The sequence below is a fragment of the Ceraceosorus guamensis genome (assembly GCF_003144195.1).
Source record: "Ceraceosorus guamensis strain MCA 4658 unplaced genomic scaffold IE81scaffold_1, whole genome shotgun sequence".
NCBI lineage: Eukaryota > Fungi > Basidiomycota > Exobasidiomycetes > Ceraceosorales > Ceraceosoraceae > Ceraceosorus > Ceraceosorus guamensis.
Genome location: NW_020289996.1, coordinates 686,412 through 709,807, shown reverse-complemented (window position 1 = coordinate 709,807; position 23,396 = coordinate 686,412). Strand labels below are relative to the sequence as shown.

The following is a 23,396-nucleotide window of genomic DNA, read 5'->3' as shown; positions in this document are numbered from 1 at the left end:
CGAGCGAGCGGGGGATGCTTGCGCATTCGTGATTGTGCTTTGCGGGGACGGCCCCTCATGCAGCACGAATTCATTGATGCTGCTCATTCACGATTCCAATCGATGCGAGTTGAGTGATGACGAGTGTGAGATTGAAGGTCAAATCGCTCACATCTTCGCCCACCACCATCACCATCACCACCACGGCTACAAAGGCATTCATTCATTCCCTGCCCAGCTCTCCAATACCCTTTCGCAATGACGCCCGCTCCGACTGCGTCGACCGCAGATAGAAGAGAAGAGCACACCAACGATGCAGCCCCTCGAGCATCAACATCCACATCCACATCCGCATCCACATCGGGCTCATCTTCCGCCTTACCAGCACATCCCACTCTTGCACCCCCTCTACCAGGTATCATACCACCCGGTACTCCCTTTACGCAATCCTTGCACGAACACTTGATCTACTTGGACAGGCAGAGCAATACGTGGAGGTGCGAAGCGGGCGAGGAGAATGCTAGGCAAGGAATACTCGAGCTGGAATGGAGGATCGCTGCGGTGGTCCCCTCCTCCTCCTCCTCCGTTCCCGCATCCGAAAGGCAAGAGGAACAGAGAGATGAGACGTCGATGTCGACGTCGACAACGAGTCGCAGAGAGGGTCACGGGAGATGGGTGCCTGTACTGGATGAGGAGGTGCTCAGGCAACAACAAGCGGCGTATGGAGTTGCGGGCGTCGATGAGGAGGTGAGCGGCTGGAGGAAGGGGGGGGGGAGGGGGGGGGCGGGGGGGGCTCGGGGAACGTACAGGTCTAAGCCCCTTGGCGAGATGCGAAGAAAGGCAATGCTCAGCTTACAAATTTTCTTTTGGTCATGCTACGCTGTGCTATTCGCAGACGCCAGCTGCACCCATCGCGCGTCGCTTGGCGAAACGCGGTGCCATTGCGGATCAAGGCGATGCAGCAGCCGATGGAGAATCGTCGCGAGCTGGCAAAGCTCGCAAGGTGGGGGAAGCGAAAGCGAAAGCGAAAGCGCCGCGCGCAGTGACCGCCGTGTACGTCACCGGTCTACCTCTCGACACGAGCGTTTCGGAGATTGCCCAGGTGTTTGGCAGGTACGGCGTGCTTTCGGAGGATAATGAAGGGAATGCGAGGATCAAATTGTACACTACGGATCAAGGCGCGCAAAAGGGCGAAGCGCTGGTCAGCTATTTCAAAGCCGAGAGCGTGGAGTTGGCTATTCGCGTGCTGGACGAGAGCTGTCTTCGTGCAGCGCAAGGAAAGACGAGCCCGGTGATGAGCGTCCAGAAGGCGGAGTTTGGCAGTGCGGAGGTGGGCGGGACAGCAGGGGAGGGAGGTGTTGCAGCTGCTGCTGCTGCGAAGGAGGAAGCCCCGGCAAACAAACCTGCCAAGAAGCCTCTGCGGTCCGACGCGGAGAAGAAGCAAGCAGCGAAGCGATACGCCAAACTCAATGGGTGAGTAGTAGTGGTGGGGTGCACAAGGTAGCGGACTGTGGGGAACGACTTGCTGATTCCAAGCTCAACGATTTCTTCCCGCATCTTTCTCCTCCCTCGACACCGCACAGCAAACTCACAGACTGGGATTCTGATGAGGACGATTTCGGACCAAAAGGAGCTCAAGAAAGGCCAAGCGGTGCAGGTTCATCGACCCAAAGTCGCATCGTCATTCTCTTGCGCATGTTTACGCTGGCCGAGTTGGACGAGGATCCGACGTTGCTGTTGGATCTGAAGGAAGATGTCAGGGAAGAGTGCGAGACGATCGGCAAGGTCACCAATTGCGTGCTGTACGATGTGAGCGAGGCGGAAGGGTGGGATTGGAAGAGGCTCTCCAAACTATAGCCTACGTTGCCGTCCGAGATTCCCTCGCCAGTACTTACTTCCTCACTTGCTGCCTCGCAGAAAGAGCCTGAAGGCATCATGAGCGTCAAATTCGCGACGCCAGCAGCCGCGGTAGCATGCGTACAGGTGTGTATTACTGAAAAGGGCACTTCAAAGAGGCCGCTGCGAAGTATGCTCCGCTTACACACATGGACCCCCCTTCTCCACACCCCCCTTTCTACACGGGCGGTTTGGGCAGAAGATGGACGGCCGATTCTTTAGCGGTCGCACAGTGATTGCCTACTTGGCCGATTCCAAGCCCAAATTCCGCAGATCGGGAATTGGAGAGGGTAGCGATGAGGAGGAGGAGGAGGAAGGTAGACGTGCGGATGCGTTTGGAGAGTGGTTGGATCAGGGAGGTGGATGAAGCGCAAGACGGCGGTCTTTCTCCCCCTCTCTCTATATCTCTCTAGAGATCTTCGCAAGAGGGCCGTGCAGCAAGGCAAGTGCATGCACGGGGTGCGGCCACTTGACTGTCAAAGCTGCGCCTCAGAAGCTTGTGTCGCAGTAGGCGTCTGGCCAATGGGGCCGCTCCCACGGACTACACCGGTCTGTGCATCTGGCGGATAAAGGCTGAACCCAATGCGCATCTCGATAGATCAGACTGTGGATGTAAACATGCTTGAACCGTGTTCGACCGACTACGCTATGGTTGCGAATGGGGGGGTATCTTCGTGCGTTGACGAATGTGATGAAGGAAGGGGGACTGGGCCAGTAGGACCCTGATTGATGCCTCGTTCGCGTTTGAACGGTGGAAATATGCATCATCGAGCGTCGGGAGCGGAGGGAACAAGCCACCAGGCGAGGGCTGTCCAGACTTGAAGCACAGCCAAGAATAGCAGAGCAATGGGCAGAGAGAGCGGATGTTCGCTGCTCGCATCGTCGTGTTGTCCAAAGGCACGCACAAATTCTAGCAGGGTCTGAGCAAGCGCAGCTCCGAGCAACAAGCAGAGGACAGAAGTGACCCTCTTGCGCCCAGCATTGGCCAAGAGGGGAAAAGTGGGATCGGCAAAGATCTGAGTCAGGGTGGCTGCGAAGAGGTTTTCAAGAGCGAGGGCCGAAGGAGGTGAGCAAGCTCTGCGGGGGTTTTGTTCATCGACATTTGCCCCCACCAACCCCTTCCCCCCGCCCCCTTTCACCCGCCGCGTACACTCTTGACTCACCTGTAAAGACGACGGTTGTGGCCCAAGGCGCATTACCGCTCCTTTGACCCTGAGCAGCTTGAGCACCCATGCTGACGGCAAGCAAGCCCAGCATGATGGGACCCCACCGACCTGCAAGTTGCCAGCCCTGCCGATGTTCGAAGAATGCCAGCGCAGCAATGACGCACGCTACGATGGAGCCGCACAGGGGTGTGAAGAGCAAGCGCGCACGATGAGAGGATCCGAAGCGTGATATGCCTAGCTGGCAGAGGTAAGCGCCGAGGGAGAAGCCGAGGATGGAAGAGAAACTGAGGGAAAGACGCTGCAACAGCTCATCGCGGGGTAGGTTGGTGGTGCTGGTGGTGCTGGTGGTGGCGGCGGTGTTGTAGGCGTCGAGTGCAGGGCGACGAATGGAAATGGAGATCAGACTGACGAGCGAGATCATGAGCTGCGTCAAGTTGCCCGTCTGTTGGCAAGAGGCACAGCAATTAAGAGGTCATGGTGATCAGTGCACGTCATGAGATCAGTTCCTACCGCCCCCTCTCCTCGATTCCCCCCCGCCCCAACCGCGTACGCGTGGATGTGGATGGATGCGCGGCTCACCATGAATGCGACCCAGGTCTTGGTGGTGCCATGTGCAGCAGCATCGACAAACCCAGCGACGATGCACTGCAAAGCCAAAGCGATACTTGCTGCTCTGCTCTGCGTCTCTACTTGATCTGAAAAGCTTCGAGGTGGAGCGGCGACGGGCCTGCTGCTGTTGCTGTTGCTGCTGGATGCATGGTCGTCGTGATTGCGCGCAGATGCAGATGCAGCAACTGATGGCAGTAGGGGTGTGGACTCGTTAGAGGTACGAGTGGACATGATGAGCAGCGAACGCGGAGAGAGAGAGAGAGAGAGAGAGAGAGAGAGAGAGAGAGAGAGAGAGAGAGAGAGAGAGAGAGAGAATGTTCGAAAAGTGCAGCGACGAGGCGATGGGGGGAAGTGAGTCGGTGGTGAAGGAGATTCTTGATTCGTGATTGCTGTACAAAGGACTCGAACTCTTGATTGCATCATGAAATGATACACCGACCGCTCTCTCTGCCTTGATTCGTGATTCTGATTGCAGCAAATGCCCACCGCCTGCCCGCCCGCCAATCCTCCACTTTTGACTCGGACTCGGAAATCTTGAATGGTGAATGCAGCGTGATGTGAGAACAGGCGATCACGTGAGCCCAAATTAGGGTTTGCGGCATCGCAAGGGTCGCCTGCATGCTTGATTCACGTGATTCGCGCGATTCATTGTGATTCGATGCCAAGATTCTTGAATGAGCGGAGCGCATGGACGCTCTCGATGCGATCTCCAAAGACACGAGTGGTGAGTCGATGTAAGCATCGACGCATCCACTCTAGCATCGTGCAAAGGTCGAATCGGCAAACGAAGCATCGAGCTCAACACTCAAAAACATCTCTAGTCCGATTCGGTGGATGCATCTCATCCCGAAAAAATGAGGATGCGCGCTGGTGGATGGATGGGAGGAGTCATGGATCACAGTGAGAATCACGTGAATGAGAATGACCAGCCGGCATGCTGCTCCCGCAATTTTGAATCACATGAGCCACGCTTTTTTTGAACTTGTCAGACTTACGATTCACCCTTGAGATTGTGCTTGTGCTTGGAATGTGGAGACACTGCGAAGCTCTGCACCGAGGTACTGTACCGAAGCATGTGCCATCCACACCCACCCACATCCACCACGTCAGTCAGTCAGTGCTGGGTGTAGACTTGCTTGGGAATCCGGCTCGCAAGTCCGAATCAAATTCTACTCTGCTCAAAGGCTGCACATCATCCCACGCTTCAGGTCTGTCAAGGCGTGCGTGCGCGCAAAGACGTGTCCCCACTTTGCTACATGCAGTCGCTCATTCGTACCTTTGCACCTGCCCGGCCCACACCTCGATCCGCTGCTCGTGAGACGTGAGTCACGAGTGTGCCATTCGTGATTTGAATGGCGCACTCATGACTGACTGGGACACAATGCACTTCGATGCATTCCCTCTGCTCCCTCAACATTTTGCCCCCCTTCGTAGGCAAAACGCTACATGGGTCTATAGCGGCGATTGCAGCTCAGGCACACTCGTGACTCGAGAATTGGACGATTGCATGGAAACGCTGTCACCCGTCAGATACGATCGTACGCTACGCCAGGCCACACGACGCGAAAGCTGGAAAGCGCGCATGCAGGTTCACTTTGATCATCGTATGTGCCGTCGCACCTTGCCAATCATCCGCTCGATCGTCATCACTATTGAGTGCACACTCCGGCTAAACGGTTGGCGTAGACAAGTACTTCTTTCGATTGATTTGCGACGATGCAAGGCAAGTGAGGGCAGGGAACCCCTTTGCCCTTCCGTAATCCTCTTCGGCACGTCTTTAGGATCAGACAGACTGCGTCCAGCAGACCCAAAGATCATTTAATTTCGAGCCACCCTTTGTGCATGAAGTCTTCCTCGTCTTCCTCGTCTTGAACCTGCAGGCGAGTCGGGATGGCAGAATAGTCTGTTCAGACAGGAACACGGTCACCACACGGCACCTCGTGCCATCTGTAATTACTGCAATCATTGACTCTGACTGGCCGCACGCGCGTCATTGACGAAGGATGGATGCAGTCGTTGCACGCACTCTGACTGCGGCTCGGGCTTGCCAACGACCTTTTCAAGCCAACTCGATCGCATCCGCGAGAACGGGGGGCAGCACGCTTTGTCCCTCAATAAGCAGCACAACTTTGGGAATCATCGGTAGGTAAGAGGCGTCGAGGTAATGCTGCTTTCTCCCAGTTCAAATTCGCAAAGCTCTACTCTGCTCTTTCCCGCCCCATTCGTTGAGTGCCGATTCGCGCGCATGTCTGCCCTGAAGCTTGTACACTGCGCTGGTTCTTCCCGTTTGCTGGACACGCTGCGCTTTGCCGATACGCCACGGGAATTGGCCAAGGTGTGCAATGGCACGGACTGCTCTTTCCGGCCTGTCTTTTAGATCAATAGCGTCGAGTGCTTTTCCGAGCACTAGGGCGATATACAGTACAGCTTCGAGCCTCGCCAAGCAGTCGTTCAGAGCATACCGTGTCGCTTCAGCCTGACACAATAGATCGCACCTCACCAAGCCCCGCACACAGCACAGCGAAGGGTATAAGATCAAGCATTGTCGCTTGCTCCACCAAGTTTTTCGCTCGTCGTCCGAACCTCGAATCCCACCATCCGCCGCTCCTTCTCTCCCATTTCGTTCCAAAAACCCCCACGCACATCATGACTCCCCTCACTCTCCTCATCGCTGTAGTCGTCGCCAGCGCTACCATGCTGACCTCAACGTTGGCGCTGCCTAGCCTCGACAAATTGCAAGCCAGACTTGAAGCTGGACACGGACTCTTTCCCACGCTCTTACTGGGAGGCGCCGCTACAGTGGCAGATGGCCTCTCCAACGCTGCCGAAATCTACGGTAGCCAGCTGCGCGATGAGTGGGTCGCAGAGATCCTAGGCGAGGCGACCCCGACGTAAGTGACGTGATGCCCCTCTTTCCGGCGCTTCCCCCAAGCTGAAATGATCTCCGCCCTGCCGGCAGTCTGACCACCGGCGCACTTTCCGCGCTCCCTTTTCAAGGAGAAGCGCTGCAGAACATCACCCTTTCGCTCGAGACGATTCGCAACCTTACCATCGATGACCGCGAATTGAAGTTCAACCAAGACGATACGGGCAGTATCCTGGTGAGCTTCAAGCCTCAAGTGTACCAGAATCTGGTCGACGCGCTGGTGAAGAATGTCACCATCAATGCTCGCATCAAAGGAGGAAATGGCAATGCGATCCAAGTCTCCTATCGCTCTTCGAAGCTCATCGAGGCGTGGGACCTGACTTTTGAGGCCCTCGGACCGCGTTTGTGAGCAACGATTTCCTGCTGTGTATTACACAGACGGAGCGAAGAGCATCACTGAACTCACGCGTCGCATCTTTTTCCCCTCTCGAGCAGCCACAAGGGCAAAAGAGGCTCAGAAGTGTTCGAGAGCGGGTACGATCAGATCAAAGCTAGCCTGCAGAGCATCGTGCGCGAGTTCGAGTCGACGTATCATCTACAACTCGACGGGTTGGAGATGACCGAGCAGTCTTTGCACGCAGATGGACGAGAGCACAATCGAAATGCGAACAATAAGGCGGGCGAAGAACCTCCACCTCCTTTGAAAAAAGTGGCTCAGCTCATGCGCTGAATCGAATAGCACCGCTATACTCGTTAAATCTGCCCCCAGCAAGTGCTAGACGGCGCATATATACTGGTCTGGTAGATATCCACCCTAACAAATCACTCCGCCTTGCTTCGCGAGAAATTGAATGATCCATTTTCGCACGTCTGCGCATCGCTCGCCTCGCACGCGAGGTTGATGACCACTTTGATTATATTCGATCGTCGAGCGATGTGCGGCGAAGCGAGAGCGAGCAGGAGTGGATAGAGGTGCCGAGAATCATCGTAGCCTCGACATGCTTACTGTAGCGCTTGACCTCTCGAGCGAGGGAACGATATTGAACACCCACGCACTTCAACATTGGTCATTGTGGCTGCTGTGATGGTGATCGCTGCACCGAGCATACGAGTCCGAGGTTTGCGCTCGAAGCCAGACAGGGTCTACACGCGCGCGTCCGAGGTACAATCAGGTCGAGATTGGGAATGTGCGCACGCAACAGCAGCCCCAATTTGCCCGCCCGTACGGACCGAGCATACCAGGACCTTGATTTGATTGCGTGACTTGTGTACCTGTACGAGCTTAGAGCGGTCCCTGATCATGGTGACATTTGCGCGTAAAGTCAAAGAGTCGCACCATGTCTGCCCGAATGCAGGGACGATAGTGATGGGCAGCCTTGCGTTCGAACGGAGAGTCAAGTCAAGAGCATGCGGTATGCTCTGGTATTGAAATGGCTCGGCACGAGGTTACTGAATGTCCGGGCAGACAGGGGACATCGAGAGCAAAATACCAGACGCGTCATACACAGTCAAGATGTCGACGTCGTGATCGAGTGAGGGCAAAAGCAAGAGAAGCGACCAAGTCAAAACTCTCTGCGCGAGTACAAAAGGCACAAACTTTTTGGGGCAAAACTAAAAGTGAGAAAAGAAGAAAGTCTCCCGCAGGAAGCTGATTCGTTCATGGTTGGCCTTCCCTCGTCCTCATTCGCACCATCCCCACGGTCATCCCCAACGAAAAAGTTCCCAAGATGCTCTGCCTCAAGCCACTTTCTATCCTCTTTGCCTTCTATGTGGCCCTTGCCTGTTGCCTCCCAGCGCAAGCAGCGCCCCTCGACTCTCTCGCAGCTCGCGCACCCGAGCGTGCTGCGGACGAGTTGAGCAAGTTGTTGGAGATTGCTACGGATGGCAAGCTCGTGCCGTTCAAGCTCTACTATCAAGGCCAAATCGACGTTGGGTGAGTGGACGGCGGGGGCGGGCGGGGGCAGCAAATCGGAGTTTGCACCCTCGAGCGCACATGGCGGGGGGGGGGGGTGCATCAGAAGCTGACTCGCATGAGGCTCTCTCTCTTCCCTTTGTGCCGATCATTCACTTTTTGGCTTACGCCAGCGAGCCATTCACAAACAGCACGCAGTTTCACGACCTCTGGAACTCCATCAACAACATCACCCTTTGGATCGATGAGAAGCCAGGATTCAAAGTGCGCGGCGCACGCGCCTTGCAGGTCCTCGGACACGCTCACATACAAAACTATCACCTTTTCGCTACGGACCTGATCAAGGATGAGGTGTACATCAAGGTTCGCGCTGCCCTACACGATCTCGATTTGTTCCAGGAGGTGTCCAAGCTGCTGAGCGTCTGGCAAGCCGTCGTTGGCGAACTGTTACCCTCAGTGTGAGTCGCTTGGGGGCGGGTGGCAGACGGAGGTTGTGACAGCATGCCTCATCGTACCTGCTCTTTCGTTGCTTTTGCAGTCCTACCGAAGATCCAGCTAGCAAGGATTGGGTAAGCAAGCTGAATGGCATCGTCGCAGATCTGCAGACTGTCGTGGACAAACATGATCCGACGTGAGTCGCTTCGTGTGTTTCGTTTCATGTGGCTGAACCCCCAGGCTGAATGCGGCACCTCCTTCTTCTCGCCGCTTTCAGCAGAACTCTCCCTCCTCTCGTCAGCGGAGGAACGTGGTGATCCGATCGTGCTGTCGACGCCACCTTCGCGCATCTGCTCACACCCATGCAAACGAGTAGGTGTTCCTGCTTGATGAAATATGCGTGATCATCGAATGTATCTATTCAAAAACTTTTTGTGAAACTCGGAGCCTGTGCATGGGCATTGTCAGCTTGACGGGGCTGTCTGAATGCGCTAGAAACAAGCAAGACTCACGAGTGAGATCGTTGACAAAGCTGCTCTTGTCGCCGCCGTCGTTACCAGCAGCTCTGAGGATGCAACATGTGAGATGAAACAGAATCAGCGCAGTTTGAATCCTGCGCAAAACAGCACTACGCACTGATTCTTGAAGATGACATCGTCGTCCCACCTCCTCTTGACGCCAAAGCTGGGTTGCGCGCTGCTTGCCTTGCTTGCGCCTCCTCCTTTCATTGCGTTCTCTAAATTGAGCAATGGATTGCCCAGCGCAATTTCATCCTCCCTCGCATCCTGAGCAGCAGCATTCTTCTCCGCCTCTAGTCGGGCCTTTTCCTCTGCCCGTTCGCGCTTGATCTTTTCCAGTTCTCGCATGAGCGCAGCCGTCTCGTCCTCCTCATCAGAGTCAGAGTCAGAGTCCGAGTCCGAGTCAGAGTTGGACGAGTCGCTGTCGAGATGGGATGGAAAGCCAAATGAGCACAGCTGTACGTGCGCCACGTCATGCGTCGCTACGCCGACTCACCTTCCATCTTTGCCCTTGCCATTCTCATCCGCCTCAGCCGCACTCTCTGAATCACTGTCTGCGCGCTCCAGGGTAGCAGCAGCTTCTACCATCTTGCGACGCTTTGCGGCCTCTTGGTTATTGTTGGCAAGCTGCTCGATTGCCATTGGACTTTCAGCTTGCCCCCTCTGCCCCTCCACCTCCTGCTCGTCCTGATCCAATTCTCCAGCATCCTTTCGCTTCTTGTCCCTCGCCTGCCTCTCTGCTCTTTCCAACTCCAGCTTCAAGTCTCGCCTTTTGGCTGCATCCGTCTGAACATCGCCCGTCGTACCGCTACCCGAAGCGTACCCTTGACCTGCTGTCCTGAACTTCAGCCGAGTGTGCGCTGGCATCTCTTGCGCGTTGTACACCTTGGTCAGGTGACGGACGTCAGCCCTGCCCGCCTTGGGCGCCCATTGCGGAAGATGCGACATCCTGAAAGAGGTGGTAGCCTGAGCGAGAAGCTTGGATGTGGTGGTGATGCTGACGTTTGTGAGCTACAGGCGCAAGTCAGAGCGTCGACCTACGCAAGTAATACCAAGCGACCCGAAGTGGAGTGTGGCACGGTGAAGGGCCACGTGGATTAGCAAATCACGTGATGTCTCTTGGAAAACGATGTTTCCTCGAGTTGTGTTTGGTGCCTGAAATTTGCAGAGTGTCGTTTGGGAGGCTAAGTTGACGAATTGTAATCAAAAGTCGATGATGGCTGACCGCGCCAAAAGTCGTGATCATCCAACACTTCCGTCTGCGATGCTTGCTTGCTAGCCGAGCAGGGACGTTGTGCAGTTGCTGCAGATCAAGCAGAGGCTCGCTCTAAACGGACGGGCGAAAATAGCGTGGCGCCTTGGCTTGGACGCTGCGAGTCGCGCGCGTCGTTTCTGCAGCAGAAGGAAAAGAAAAGGTCGAAGCGCGTTGCGGAAGCTGGCGCTGCTTGGTGCATTTTGAGCGAGGTGCGCGCCCCGCGAGATGGTGCCATTTGCCGTTTGAGAAGAAGCAAAGAAGGTGTACGCGGCGGGTATACCTTGCAGCATCCATCTTTCCGACCCGTCCATCCAGCCAACGCGCGCACGCTCCAAAGCGACCTGGCACTCAGGTTGGGTCGGTCAGCTAGCACGCGCGCGGTAGGCAGGACATGCGGTGCGGTGCGGTGCGTTGCGCATTCATCGTGATTGGGTGCTTTGGAGGCAGAGAGGCGCCGCGAAGGGATGCGAGCAGAGCAGCGCACACGCCATCTGCTGCTGCATGTTGCATGCATGCATGCATGCATCGCCGGCTATCAAAATGCCGCGATTAAAGATTGGTTGTATATATTTGATTCAGCGCCGGCGGTCTTTTGTTCGATTGTCGCTGCATGGGCTTCGTGGTCATGTTGAATCCCTCAATTTTTATAATCAGCCTTTTCATTGCTGGCTCACAAGTTTAATCCATTTCGAGCAAGCTTGACATTCAAAGACTCTTGACTTTGCTCCTTTGGGGTCATGCAACTCATTGTCTGAGCGACATTCATGATTCTTGATTATCATTCAATTGAACATGCGACTTGCTTCACTTCTGTGTCTGCTCCATTCAGCCAGCGCCAACCTTTTTATTATCTCCCAATTTTGTAGAGGTCCACTCTACCTTGACGTCGCAACGCTGAAGTCATGAGTGGGAGCTAGGCAACGCAGCCCTCGCTGTATAACGGTAGAACGGGAAGCGGTTGAAACGGCGCTTCGCTCCATGATGCTGGCGCGAGCGGGTCGATCTGTAGAACGCCGCCCCTATACACAGCGCTCTGCCGCCGCCATCGATCGATCTGCTCCTTTTGCGCGGCTGTTGAATGCGTGCGCATGCATGGCGCCCATGCTGGCTGCATATATGCGCCCATGCGATGCGCACCAGCCGCGCGCTTGCAGCACGCGCGTGTTTGTTTTTTTCTTCTGCATGCCCCTGATGTATGCGCTGCCTGCCTGCCTGACCGACCAACCGACCGACTGACCGACCCCATATACCTGCGTCTGCACGCAAGGCGGGGGGCCACAGCAGAGTTGGAGTGTGAGTCGATGGCCCCCGCACAGTCTGCTTCAGCACGCAAGCCCGGCCGCCGCCGCGCGTTCTTTTCGCTTGGTCCGTGACATTACTTCGCGCTAGTGTGTCCGTCAACGGTGCATGGTGCGAGCATATCACCCATCCTCGCGCTCGATGAACACCTATAATAAGCAGCCACGCAGCTGGGACTGAAATTTCGGTTTGCCTCAAATTTGAATTTGTAACTTTTGATTTTCGTGTGATTTGAAGTCCTCCCAGCGGCCGGGCGATCAGCAGCGGGTTACGTGTGTTGCGCGAGGCAACTCACGCCGCTTTGCCCAGACTGGCGCGCATCCTCAAGCCTAGGAGCACACATCAACCCTGAATTTGTGCCTCTGCTGCACGAATCACCTCGCTCTTCAACAGCGTTTCTCACCTCTCATTCACCGTTCGCTGACGGGACTCCTTTCCTACTCACGCATTCTCCACACGCACCCTATCCTCCTCCTTTCTCTCTCTCTTTGGACCGCTGTGACTCCGTTGATCTCGTCTTTTCTCTCGCAGTCCGCGAACCATCTGTGTTCGAGCAGCGCGATCCAGGGACCAGTCAAGTCGTCGAACCACCTTCTCGCTGCTCCCTCAGCCCGCTGCCTCACCCCTCATTGACCGATCCGATTCACGACGACCGACGACGACCGAAGACGACGATCACCAATTCCCACGCTCATTGCCTGTTGCCACTTGCTCATCACCCAACACACTCTTTTTGCTAGCCATCGCTGCATCCTTCTGAGCCTCTCATCGCTTCCAAAAGAGCGCGCCGGCCATGTCGCCGGGTGCTCGCAACGTCTCCAAGAGGCTCAAATTTGCGGCAGCCAGCGCTTGTGCTGTGCTCGCATCCACCGCCACCACCAGCGCATCGGCATGGGAAGTGCCTCCCATCGATTTTGATGGCTTGGGTCAGCTTGGCGTCGCTGGTAGCTTTTCCGGCATCCAATTGTGGAATCAGTCGACGTCCACGCTCACACAGCAAGGCGCATTCAACGTCAGCGAAGGGTCGCTGATCGCGCTGGCTGCCGATGGGAACCTCACCAAGATTGCATCGACGAATCAAGGCGGCAGCATCCGGGCAGTCTGCCAGAGGACAGCGGAGCCGTTCACTGTGTTCGTCGGTGGTAACTTTAGCGACATCAATGGCACGCGCGTCGGCAACGTAGCCAGCTTCGACCCTGCGACGCAACGATGGGATGCGCTTGCTGGTGGTATCGACGGGCTGGTGAACACGCTATACTGCGACGAACAACACGGCACCGTCATTGCAGGTGGTGCATTCCTGGGCCCCTTTCGTCCTCGTCCCGACCAGGCTGCTCGCTTCCTCGGAGGAGTGGCCAGTTGGTCATACACTGGGGATGTTTGGTCCCCAGTCAGCTTTGGTGGTGTCAATGGAACCGTAGAGACCATCGCGCTCGGGTCCAACGTCTCGAGCATCCGCGTTGTGGGCAACTTTACCACCGAGTACAGCTCCCGATCCAGTCCCAACGCCAGCTTGTCAGGCACCAACACCTCCGCTTCTAGTCTTACACAGGCCCTCTCACCTCTGCCTCTCGGTCAGAGCGAGTTTTCGGGTGGCCCCTCTTCTGCTGTCGCTGCATACGCCAACCCAGCTCAGCTCCTGTGTCCACGCGGTGAGGATGGACCCAACAATTCGTACCACTTTGCAGACAATGCCGTGGGTCGCTTGACGCTGCGAGCGTTCCGCAGCCTGCAGACGCGCGCCATCCGCATCGGCAACACCTTTGTCGACGGAAGAGGCACCCGCACGTTCGGCATCGTCTCCATACCCGACAATACCGACCTCACCCTCATCTACCTTGACCCGCTCACCCAGCAGAACGTCACTTGTCGAGGTAACTGCTCCCTTTTCCACGACGCAGCAGTCGCACCTTACCAGGACTTTTTGATCGCAGATGTGCCCGAGAACGGTGCTGTCAATGGTACCAAGCTGCTCACTGGCATCCAATTCACCGCAACGGAGTGGTACGGACCGGGTGCTGGTCTGCACAGCTTGTCGCTCCTCAGTCAAGGCTCGTTTGCATATGCTTTCAACGGGTACAACCGCGGCGGCTGCAGCTCGACTCAGCCCGGCGTCAACGGCACCAGGTCGAGCAGCACTTCAGAGGGAGGCTGGTATCGCACGCACGTTCCAGAAGTCGGCGTTCCAGGAGTCGTGTCACCAGTGCTGGCCATCACCGACCGGACCGCGAACTTGCCCCAAAACGCAGGCTCGAGCGTCACCTGGAACGTCGATGCGCACTATAACGGAAACTACAGCGTCTTTTTGAGCGTGCCTGGTTGCACTGCCACCAACTCTTGCGACACGCGTACCGATGTCCAAGTGACCGTGTTCGGAAACAACACTGCGGGCGATGGAGTGAGCACATTTGTCAGCCAGAACGTGCCTGAGGACACGCAAATCCTCGTCTATGATGGCGAGATCATGAAGAGCGCAGGCGGCTTTGTCCCTACCGTGCGGCTCTCCATTCCGGGCAACGCCACGCGACCAGTCAGCGACACCTTCAACGTCATTGCCGATCGCGTGACCCTTAATCTGCGATCGTCGAACGAGACTCATCCCATGTTCGAAGCGAGAGGATTCGGCATGCTCGAGTACAATGTTTTCGACACGCGCGATGTGCCACAATTCAACGCTACGCAGATGCAGACAAACCTCACTTTCAACGCCTTTAGCAACTTTGGATCGGTCCTGCGCTCCAACGGTGTCGCCGCCAACGACACGATGGGTCAAATGATTGTTACTAGCAGCGTCACCAACCGCGGCTCTACATTTGTAGGCGGCAACTTCACCTCTCTCAATGCTAGCGCCACGGTCGGATTTGCCAACATCGTGTCTTACACCAACACATCTGGAGGATCCAACTTCACACGTCTATCTGGTGGAGGTGTCAATGGGCGAGTGTCGAGTCTCAGTGTCGTCAAGGATCACCTGTTCATTGGTGGAAACTACACGTCCACCTTTGACAACATTACTCAGCTGCCGTACGTCGCCGAATACGATGTCATCGGCAGCAAGTGGATCCCTCTGGCTGGCGGACCCGATGGACCGGTGGAAACTCTGACTCCGCTGCGAGAAACGTTCTTGCTGGTTACGGGAAGCTTTGAGTCGCTCAACAAGGGTGCAGTCCCGGCGGGCGGATATGCGATCTGGGATGTCATTGCCAAGAAGTGGGTGCCACAAGAGCCGTTTCTCGTTGGTAATGTTCTGGCCGCTAGCACACCGAGCAACGCCTCTGGCGTGGCGTACCTGGCAGGTGCCATTGGCGGCATCAGCAAAGATTCGGCGTCAGGAGCTGTGCGCATCATTCCTCCAAACGATGATGATCAGTTACCAACCATCGACACGCTCAACTTCCGATTCGAGAGCACCAGAGCGACGTCCAACATGCTGCCTGTTCCTGCAGCGCCTGCTGCAAGCTCTTCGGCGTTGGCATCAGCCCCTTCGAGTTCTGGGGCTGCTCCTCTCTCCAGCTCAGGCGCTGCACCCACAACCTCCGGAACTGCAGCACCAGCAGGTGCGCCGACATTTGCCAGCGATCTCGTCTTTAGCAAGCGCACCGACGATGCTCCTCAACCACGGTCCACCGGCGGTCACCATCACCACCACCGTCATCACGGCAACAGCTTAGAAGAGCGCAGCGGGACGTCGGTATCGCGGTGGCTCTCTTGGAATGCTCGGAGCAATCAGCAAGGCGGCCCGCTCGTCTCTCTCTCGCGTCGAGCGTCTGCAATGGAACCGGCCATTCTTGCAAGCAACGGGGAAGACGAGATCATCTCATCGGCATTCTGGAAGCGAGGCAACAACGACTTCGTCTATGTGCTCGGAGGCAATTTCACCACCGATGCCGGCATCAAGAATTTGGCGTACTACGACGAGAAGACGAATTTGCTGAAGCCCTTCCCGGCTCTGCCTCGTTCTTCGAACCTAACCGTCGTTCGCGCCGTCGCGGTGGACGGGGACACGCTGTATGCTGGAGGCGATGGTGGATTGGCCATCTTTGACTTCAAGGCCAACACATGGTCCAGCAATCTGGCGGCCCTGCAAGCGACTTCGCGAAACGTTCTCAGCGTGCAGGCAATCTACCACCGACCCGAGTCTAGCACCATGATTATTGCGGGAACTTTTGACGAAGCTGGCAGCTTGCCTTGCAAGAACGTCTGTGCTTGGGACACGGGCTCCCGCAGATGGAGTCAATTGGGTGCAGGCATTGATGGACAGATCTCGGCGATCGACTATGCAGGAGTGAGTCTGACTTGTGAGCAGCGCCACGGCTCGGATGCTGATCCTCTGTCCTTTGCTTGCAGAACCACGCGTCCTTGTTGCTTGTGGCGGGATCGATGACGGTGAATGGCGCCGAGGCATCGCTGGCCCAATGGGACTTTGAGGCGATGACATGGACTGCCCTTGGCAGCGTGGGAGTCGCCGGCGGCGAGATTCCTGGTCCTGCAACTGCGCTCAGTGTGGACGACTATAATCCCAGATCCATCTTTGTCGCCGGTCGCACCACTGATGGCAGGCGCCCGTATCTCGCCAAGTGGAACGGTCAATCGTACGATTCGCTTGCGCCAGGCGAGCTGCTTCCGGACTCTGGAATTGCTCAGCTCTCCTTTGTTGGTATTACGCGCGCGCACCCAGACAATCCCGTGCTCGAAAACAACCGCATGCTCGTCGTCTCTGGCGCGCTCCTCATGCGCGACTTTGGAAACGTCTCGACTGCGCTATTCGATGGACAGCTTTGGACGCCTTACCTGCAAGCCACCTCGCCATCCGGCGGATTGGGAGTGGTGCGAGCTTTCACTCGCAGCAACGAGATACTCAGCTTCCCCAACTTGCACCACCTTGCCGTCGGCATTGTTATCCTCATCTCGATCGCCATTGGTCTGGGCATCGTCTTCCTCCTTGTCCTCATTGGTTTGATTTGGGCGCTGAGCCGGAGACATCCCAATCGTGGGGTGGATGTGCCGATCTCTCCATCAGACGATACGCTCGCCATGGCAGGAGGTGCGGGTGCAGGAGAGAAGCGTGCCCCCAGCGAATTGTTGGCCACGCTCAATGCTGCTACGGAAGGTGCGATCGAGCAGCGTGGCGCAGATTCCGCCGGCTACGCTGCTGCTGGAGCCGGCGCCGCTGGCGCGGGAGCGGCGATGGCAGCGTCCACATCGCACGGACATAGTCGACAAGAGTCGTCTGCTGCGCACGGGGGAACGTTGGAAAACAGCGACGAAACTGCTGGAGCGGCTAGCACTGCTTACCACTCCGAACGGACTGGCCAGTCGGCCTATTGGAGCGGCGAAGAAGGCAACCCGGCTGCGGAAGCTGCTGCTGGTGGTGCGGTGGGGGCGGGTGCGGCTGCGACAGGCATCGCGTATGGAGGATTGGACGAAGGGGCAGGGCCTGGAGAAGGCTTGGAAGCTCACGCGAGATACTCGTTCGAAGCGACACATCCCTCGGAGCTTGCTGTGCATGCTGGTCAGACTATTTGGATCTTGGACGATCAGGACGAACATTGGTGGTTGGCAAAGGACGGACAGGGCAACAGCGGGGTGTTGCCCGCTACCTACGTCCTCTAGCATTACGAGACGTGCGACTTGATCGATACCCACGCATCATCGTACGGCAGCAGAGCAATCAACGCTCTCTCCTTCCGCAGCTCAAACATACACACACTCTTTTTTTTTCACTTCACTCTTGAGACCAAAACAGACACACCCTTTCCCTTTGCACCTCTTGTTAATTCTCCTCTCTTCTCCCCTTTTCTTCGAACTTGACAGCTAGATTGAATCTCTCTGCCCAACCTCACACTTTTTCGACAAATCTCTTTGTGGAGAATCTAGATTCGGTTTCGAGCAAGGGTGCTGCTGCTGTAGTCCGAGCGAGCGCCGTGTGAGATGTGTTCTGCAGTACCGGTACATACCTGAAGGAATACGTACATGAGCAGAAGGTCGACCGCGTGCTCGCCAAGCGTACCTGTCGCTCGATCAGGTGTGGCTTGATCGCATGCTGCGAAAGGACCGGCCGGCCGATCGACGGGGCGAGCTCGGAAGTGCGTGCGTGCATGGCCCCGATTTAGCACCTGCGAACGGGCGCGTCGCGTAATCGCGAATGTGAATACTCGATCACCTACTACTCACGACTGTGCGTGCGTGCGTGAGTCCCCGCACGGCGATGATCAAGTGCATATACCGCCGTGCGCGACACAGAGCCGGAAGCGGAAAGTCAGCAATCGTGAATGTGACTTGAGTGTGAGCCAGGCCGCATGGCAGCAGCAGCAAGCAGCAGTGGCTTGGCTGTGCTTTGCTTCCACTTTCACTCTTCATTTACTCCCTCGTCATACTATACCCACACCACTCCGACTGCTTTCCCCCCCCATCTTCGCAAATCACACCCCACATTCATCTCAATTGACAACCACAATCCTTTGCTTGCAAACTTTCTTTTCTCGAACTTCGGCGCACCTCACCTTTGCACATTCTCACAACCTTGGGCGCACATTCGGTCCACGATTGCCCTTTTTTTGGCCCTCGCAACAGTTCGAAGCATCCACCTACTTGCGCATCTGTCTCTGTTGCCACTCGTATCGCCCCTCCGTGACGGCGGTATTCACGATACCGGAATGGCGCAGCTGCAGGCTCCAGCTCCTCGTCGGCCCATCGCGCTGCTTCGAAAGAGACGAACTTCCTCTCATCAAGCGCGAGCCCTTCACTCTGGCTCGATCGCAGACGCGACACCATCGAGCACGAGCACGGGAGAGAACGAAGTGCGAGCAGGCGCACAGCCGGACGAGGAAGAGGATGGGGAGAATCGAAACCGACCTGTTATGAGGCAACGAAGGAGCGCAAGTCCTGTAGCCGGCTCTCACCCCGCTCTCAGCGCAAGCACGAATCACGCGGATGGCACACCTTCGCGTCATGACCGCGACAGGCTCTTGAGTGTGCCCTTGGCCAGATCATCACACGCAGCAGGCAACGAAGGCTTGGTGGGCACACCTCGAGCACCAGCGCTACAATGGGTTTCGAGCCCTATTCCCAGACATTGGACACTCAATCCACTGGCTCGAGGTCGCGCTGGTCAGGAAGGAGGGGACGAGGAGGCGATGATGATGATGATGCCTTCCAAACGCGACTCGCCATTAGACCCATCCGCAACACCCGCAGCGGCAGCGCTCGTCAAGCAGTTGTGAGGGCAAGAAAGATGCGTCGCGTAATTCATGTGCGCCAAAGCCGTGACTTTTTGCAACGCACCCAGCTTTGGCACCAAGCACGAGGTCGCTCGCCCCCGACGCAAACAAGCCCTTCAAGCATGACGCTTGGCTGCAACACACTTTTGCATCCGACGAAACTTTTTCGCATACTTCATTAGGCACGCCTCGGGTTACATTCATGTGCCGCTTCTCGTTCGACACCCAGCAATCCCCCCTCAACTCCATCATGCAAGCGCGCCAAGTCGCGATTGTTGCCCCCACTCCGCAGCTTCACCATCTGCCTTCGAAGTTGTTGAGAGCGGGAGCGTAGTTCCACACGCCGGCTTGGCTCAGCACATTGACGACGAAGAAGCGCGGTCTTCCAGCCTCGCGCGTGCCAGTAGCTACGACGACGCTGGTTTGACCGGCCTAAAGAGAGGATGACACGGTCCATCAGCATAGACTTTCTTACCCGCTCGCTTTGGGTTAGAGAATCTTTCGAACTTACATTGACGCGCTGACCTCGAATCGTGGTGTAGTAGGGCGTTTCTCCGGCGCCGGAGGTGTAGGTCTCGTAGATGATGTTGTAGCTCGCAGCACCAGTCACAGCGTTCCATCTGACTTCGTAATCGCCATTACTGTTGATCCTTCTGGCGGAAGTGATGGATGCTTGACCAGCTTTGCTTCCTCCACGAACGACGTTGATGGGTCTGGACTTGAACCAGTTTCGACCATTGCCTGCGCACGTGGCCGTCAGCGTCTGAACGACGTAGAATTGGAATTGCACCGGAGCTTGACCGTTGCGGCACACGTTGGTAAAGTCGTGCACGGAAATGTAATCCCTATGGGCACATCGTGTTCGAGAATGATGGAGGGAGCGGGCGGGCGGTATGATCCTATCAGCAAATCACGCCATGCGCTGCTGCTGCTGCTGCTGCTGCTGCTGCTTCGATGGGCCATTGCGCACCACCCCCATTCCCCCATTCCATTCTCCACTCACCCGCGCGTCCTGTCTTGACGATAATTCTGACCGCCGGTGGTGGTATAATCTGGATCGCTGATGGACAGCTTGTCGAAATCGCGAACAGGTGTTTGTCGAACGCTGTCACGGTGGTGTGGAGAGAGGGGGGTGCACGTGTGCGATGAGAACCTTGCACTCCATGAAGGGGGGTGGGGGGGAACACGCTGAACGGTCACTCGCTCCGCTCATACTCACCGACTTCCATCGGCATAAAGCGCATCGAAGGCCCAATTGTAAACGACGGCGCGTCGATCGCGCAGCATGGACAGTTGAGCGCTGCAGTCGTCGAATACGCGCGCTGCGAAATCGGCAGGAGGGTATGCGCTGCAATCGCCCGAGCTGCTGTCTTCTCGCCATGTGAACGAGTACTTGGCATCGTTTGGGTCCAATTCTCGCTTGGATAGCGTGGCGGGTGCGCCGAGCGTCGAGCTGCTGCTGAGCAGGGTCAGTGCGGACGCGAACACGACGGGAAGAGCGAGTGAGAAGCGCATGATGGGCAGAAGTTGGGAGTCGTGAGTGTGTGTGTGTGTGGAGAGGGCGGCAGAGAGCGGGGGGGATTGGTCATGGTGGAGCTCGTTCATCTCCTGTCTTTATGCTTTCTTTGGCCCCAACAGGGTCATCAGCAAGTAAGCCTGCGGTATCGTACAACGAAGCGACGCTGCTTCAGGGAGATTTGCTCTCTCCTGTGATTCAGGGAGATACGTACCCCTGGACAAGCTGCCACTTGTTGAATCTCGCTAGCGGTCTCTTGGCGGATCGCACCCGCACCAGCAGCAGCTTGCTGGTCAGATCTGCAGCCTGACTGAACAGCAGACACAGCTACAAGTAAGTCACCACACAGCTCAGGGTCTCATCTATTTCTGGCTTGCAAGCAGGATCACGACCGAGGCAGGCCTTCATACAGATCGCTGCTTGCCAAGACATCGCTGCAAATCGATGCATCCTTCGTCATTTGCTGCTTAGCTTTGACTTGGCGCAGGCATCATCCGTGATTCTCATCTCCGCAGAGTTGCAAGGAACGCCTTGCTGCTTGCTGCTGCTATAATCAGTGAATCGCGCATTCGCATTCACGCACCCACCCACGCACCCACGCACGCGCATGCGCACATGTGAGAACCCGCGTTCTCCGCAAATCTCACATTTAGCGCATGCTTGGCAAGCGAAGCGCGAATCAACAAGATGAGTGGTCAGTGAAATTGCGCTTGGCTTGGCTTGGCTGGCAGCAGAATGCACGGGACTTTGCTTTCAACATGACCATCATCATTGGCGATTTTGGACGCATAGTGACGGACTTGGAACGGACTCAAGACTTGGCAGCAAAAAAAGACGCTTCAATCGGGGTAATAATAGGAGATTTCAGCGCATCGGATGAATACAGCCAGCATCATGGATGCTGCGGACTACGCATGAAGTGGGGCGGTGCGAGCACGAAATGCGGCGCCAGTCCAATGCTCAAAAGGAAGCAAGCTGATGAATGGACCACACCGGCGGGATCGCAGTCGTGATAGACAAGCATATCCCTCACTGGGAGTGAAGAATCAACTCGAAATCAACGCATCCAGAACATCATGCGCACATTCGCGGGCCCTGAGTGCAAGGTGCTTAGCATTGAGTTCAGGCAGGCAGTCAAGATGGGCGGCGGTTGCGAGCCCGCGACCAGCTGGAAGAGGAAAGCTCGGTAGTGCCGACCGCGTGGGCGCATGTATGCGCTGCGCTGATCCCGAACCGACGCCGCGATGGACGCTTGACAACGCAAGTGTACCACTTGTATGCCGCGATCAATTCCACTGCGGAACGGCCATCGTCAGAAGCCGCTTTCAACTTCATAGCTTCCCTCTCCCTTCTCAGAGGAGGCGTGCGCAGCCTGCTCGCCCAAAATTATTCCCGTCACATTTGGCACGCTTACGACCGGCCAAGTCGCTTCGGAACGCATTGCGTAGCCATCGAAGGCGTCGTGCTCAGGAAAAGCGCCCAATTGAGGGCGTCAGGGCCAACGATGACGAGGCGCGTCTGTCCCAAAGACTTGTGGCTCACGAGCAACGGGCATTCTCGAAGATGCAATGCGCAATGCGCAAAGCCAAAGCCAATCCCAATTGTCTTGGATGACACGCCAACATCTTAAAGTGATGGCGTCATCACCGGCGCAGTCGGTAAGCCTCCTCGTGTGGCAACCAATCAGCAAAGCGACCTCAACGGTGCACATTGATGCTATCACGACTCTGGCGCAGCTCAACGAAAAAATATCGGAGGAGCCAGTCTGGACACCAAGTGATGCTTTTCTGTGGCAAAGGGTTAGGCGAAGGCGAACCGCGAAAGCGCAGCAAAAGTACATGAAGGCGCATCTCGCTACCCACCACGCGACTTCAGTCCATCCCTTGTCACCAACACTGACCACTGTCTAAAATTTTGCACCCGAGCTGGTCTCGCCTTTTGACAACATCGTCTACCTTGATATTCAGCAAACACTTTCCCAGGTATTTCTTTCACATAACTCGACGACTTTGCCGACATGCAAGTTTTCACTCTGCCACTCATGCTCGTGGCCAGCATGGCGCTTTCTAGCAACCATGGCGTTCTCGCTGCCCCTCTCGTGCTGGAGGCACGCAACGAACTCACGGCGGCGGCCAAAGGTCTCGAACGCACTCTAAGCGGCAGCGGCTCGCATCAAGCCGAGGTAGGTCTGGTGGAAAGACCCAGCAGCACCAGCCCTCTTGCGCACGACCACGACCACCAGCCTGCCGCAGGCACTCCGCTCGTCCATGGACCTGATGGGAGCGTTGTACCCAAGAAAAAGCCCATGACTTGGCAACGAAAGGCCAAAATCTTTGGGCGAGTGCCAGATCAGGTTCAATGGACTTTGATGCCCTTCGGGCACCGCAGTGCTGACTCGCCATTTCTTCACTGCATGCCATTCTCGTAGCTATGCGGGACTGGGTGTGGGAGGCTTTGGTCTTGGCACCTACCACCTGAGTAAAGCGTTCATCAATGCCGACGAAGAGCGACGAAAGCAACGTCAAGCGGCGAATGAGCAAGTCATTGCTGACTTTGTCACCAACCTCAAAGCGCAACGTGAGTAGTAGCGGTGCCTTTTCCAAAAGGTCTCAGCTAGGGCACTTGCAGATGCTGACGTTCTTCACGATTCTCCAAACTTTCCCCGTCGCCCATAGAACCCGACGGCAAGTCTTTCTAGACATTCACAGTCCTAGAGCTGCAAGTC

General features: G+C 56.4%; 11 protein-coding genes across 11 annotated transcripts; 8 read left to right on the top strand and 3 right to left on the bottom strand.

Moving 5' to 3' along the window:
* The first annotated feature begins 88 nt into the window (after window positions 1-88).
* On the top strand, window positions 89-2,479 carry IE81DRAFT_319346 (hypothetical protein). The gene is made up of 5 exons (XM_025512698.1): window positions 89-726; window positions 875-1,452; window positions 1,563-1,788; window positions 1,897-1,962; window positions 2,075-2,479. The coding sequence occupies exons 1-5, from the start codon at window positions 238-240 to the stop codon at window positions 2,240-2,242; spliced, it is 1,527 nt and encodes a 508-aa protein (XP_025373602.1). The 5' UTR covers window positions 89-237; the 3' UTR covers window positions 2,243-2,479.
* A 160-nt stretch (window positions 2,480-2,639) lies between these two features.
* On the bottom strand, window positions 2,640-3,881 carry IE81DRAFT_344048 (hypothetical protein; the record flags this gene model as incomplete). Its single annotated transcript, XM_025515765.1, has 3 exons — window positions 2,640-2,905; window positions 3,039-3,483; window positions 3,621-3,881. The coding sequence occupies 3 exons, from the start codon at window positions 3,879-3,881 to the stop codon at window positions 2,640-2,642; spliced, it is 972 nt and encodes a 323-aa protein (XP_025373601.1).
* Window positions 3,882-4,754: 873 nt separating this feature from the next.
* On the top strand, window positions 4,755-5,639 carry IE81DRAFT_319345 (hypothetical protein). The gene is made up of 2 exons (XM_025512697.1): window positions 4,755-4,971; window positions 5,085-5,639. The coding sequence occupies exons 1-2, from the start codon at window positions 4,907-4,909 to the stop codon at window positions 5,470-5,472; spliced, it is 453 nt and encodes a 150-aa protein (XP_025373600.1). The 5' UTR covers window positions 4,755-4,906; the 3' UTR covers window positions 5,473-5,639.
* Window positions 5,640-6,296: 657 nt separating this feature from the next.
* IE81DRAFT_363414 (hypothetical protein) lies at window positions 6,297-7,340 on the top strand (the record flags this gene model as incomplete). Its single annotated transcript, XM_025516769.1, has 3 exons — window positions 6,297-6,541; window positions 6,610-6,921; window positions 7,012-7,340. The coding sequence occupies 3 exons, from the start codon at window positions 6,297-6,299 to the stop codon at window positions 7,244-7,246; spliced, it is 792 nt and encodes a 263-aa protein (XP_025373599.1). The 3' UTR covers window positions 7,247-7,340.
* A 903-nt stretch (window positions 7,341-8,243) lies between these two features.
* Window positions 8,244-9,180, top strand: IE81DRAFT_344046 (hypothetical protein; the record flags this gene model as incomplete). The annotated part of the gene is made up of 4 exons (XM_025515764.1): window positions 8,244-8,449; window positions 8,620-8,886; window positions 8,967-9,059; window positions 9,141-9,180. The coding sequence occupies 4 exons, from the start codon at window positions 8,244-8,246 to the stop codon at window positions 9,178-9,180; spliced, it is 606 nt and encodes a 201-aa protein (XP_025373598.1).
* An 80-nt stretch (window positions 9,181-9,260) lies between these two features.
* IE81DRAFT_8145 (Cwf15/Cwc15 cell cycle control protein) lies at window positions 9,261-10,492 on the bottom strand. Its single transcript, XM_025517670.1, has 4 exons — window positions 9,878-10,492; window positions 9,500-9,802; window positions 9,376-9,428; window positions 9,261-9,311 (listed from the first exon to the last, which is right to left on the bottom strand). The coding sequence occupies exons 1-4, from the start codon at window positions 10,327-10,329 to the stop codon at window positions 9,268-9,270; spliced, it is 852 nt and encodes a 283-aa protein (XP_025373597.1). The 5' UTR covers window positions 10,330-10,492; the 3' UTR covers window positions 9,261-9,267.
* Window positions 10,493-12,728: 2,236 nt separating this feature from the next.
* Window positions 12,729-17,548, top strand: IE81DRAFT_327462 (hypothetical protein; the record flags this gene model as incomplete). Its single annotated transcript, XM_025515077.1, has 2 exons — window positions 12,729-16,220; window positions 16,283-17,548. 2 exons carry the CDS (start codon window positions 12,729-12,731, stop codon window positions 17,546-17,548), a joined length of 4,758 nt encoding a protein of 1,585 aa, XP_025373596.1.
* Window positions 17,549-18,591: 1,043 nt separating this feature from the next.
* On the top strand, window positions 18,592-19,158 carry IE81DRAFT_344043 (hypothetical protein; the record flags this gene model as incomplete). The annotated part of the gene is made up of 1 exon (XM_025515763.1): window positions 18,592-19,158. The coding sequence occupies one exon, from the start codon at window positions 18,592-18,594 to the stop codon at window positions 19,156-19,158; it is 567 nt and encodes a 188-aa protein (XP_025373595.1).
* A 291-nt stretch (window positions 19,159-19,449) lies between these two features.
* Window positions 19,450-20,670, bottom strand: IE81DRAFT_344042 (hypothetical protein; the record flags this gene model as incomplete). The annotated part of the gene is made up of 4 exons (XM_025515762.1): window positions 19,450-19,587; window positions 19,667-20,000; window positions 20,159-20,260; window positions 20,375-20,670. 4 exons carry the CDS (start codon window positions 20,668-20,670, stop codon window positions 19,450-19,452), a joined length of 870 nt encoding a protein of 289 aa, XP_025373594.1.
* A 761-nt stretch (window positions 20,671-21,431) lies between these two features.
* IE81DRAFT_8097 (hypothetical protein) lies at window positions 21,432-22,487 on the top strand. The gene has a single exon (XM_025517662.1). It carries the CDS (start codon window positions 21,650-21,652, stop codon window positions 22,283-22,285), a length of 636 nt encoding a protein of 211 aa, XP_025373593.1. The 5' UTR covers window positions 21,432-21,649; the 3' UTR covers window positions 22,286-22,487.
* IE81DRAFT_8098 (hypothetical protein) lies at window positions 22,488-23,232 on the top strand. The gene has a single exon (XM_025517663.1). The coding sequence runs from the start codon at window positions 22,689-22,691 to the stop codon at window positions 23,097-23,099; it is 411 nt and encodes a 136-aa protein (XP_025373592.1). The 5' UTR covers window positions 22,488-22,688; the 3' UTR covers window positions 23,100-23,232.
* The last annotated feature ends 164 nt before the right edge of the window (window positions 23,233-23,396 follow it).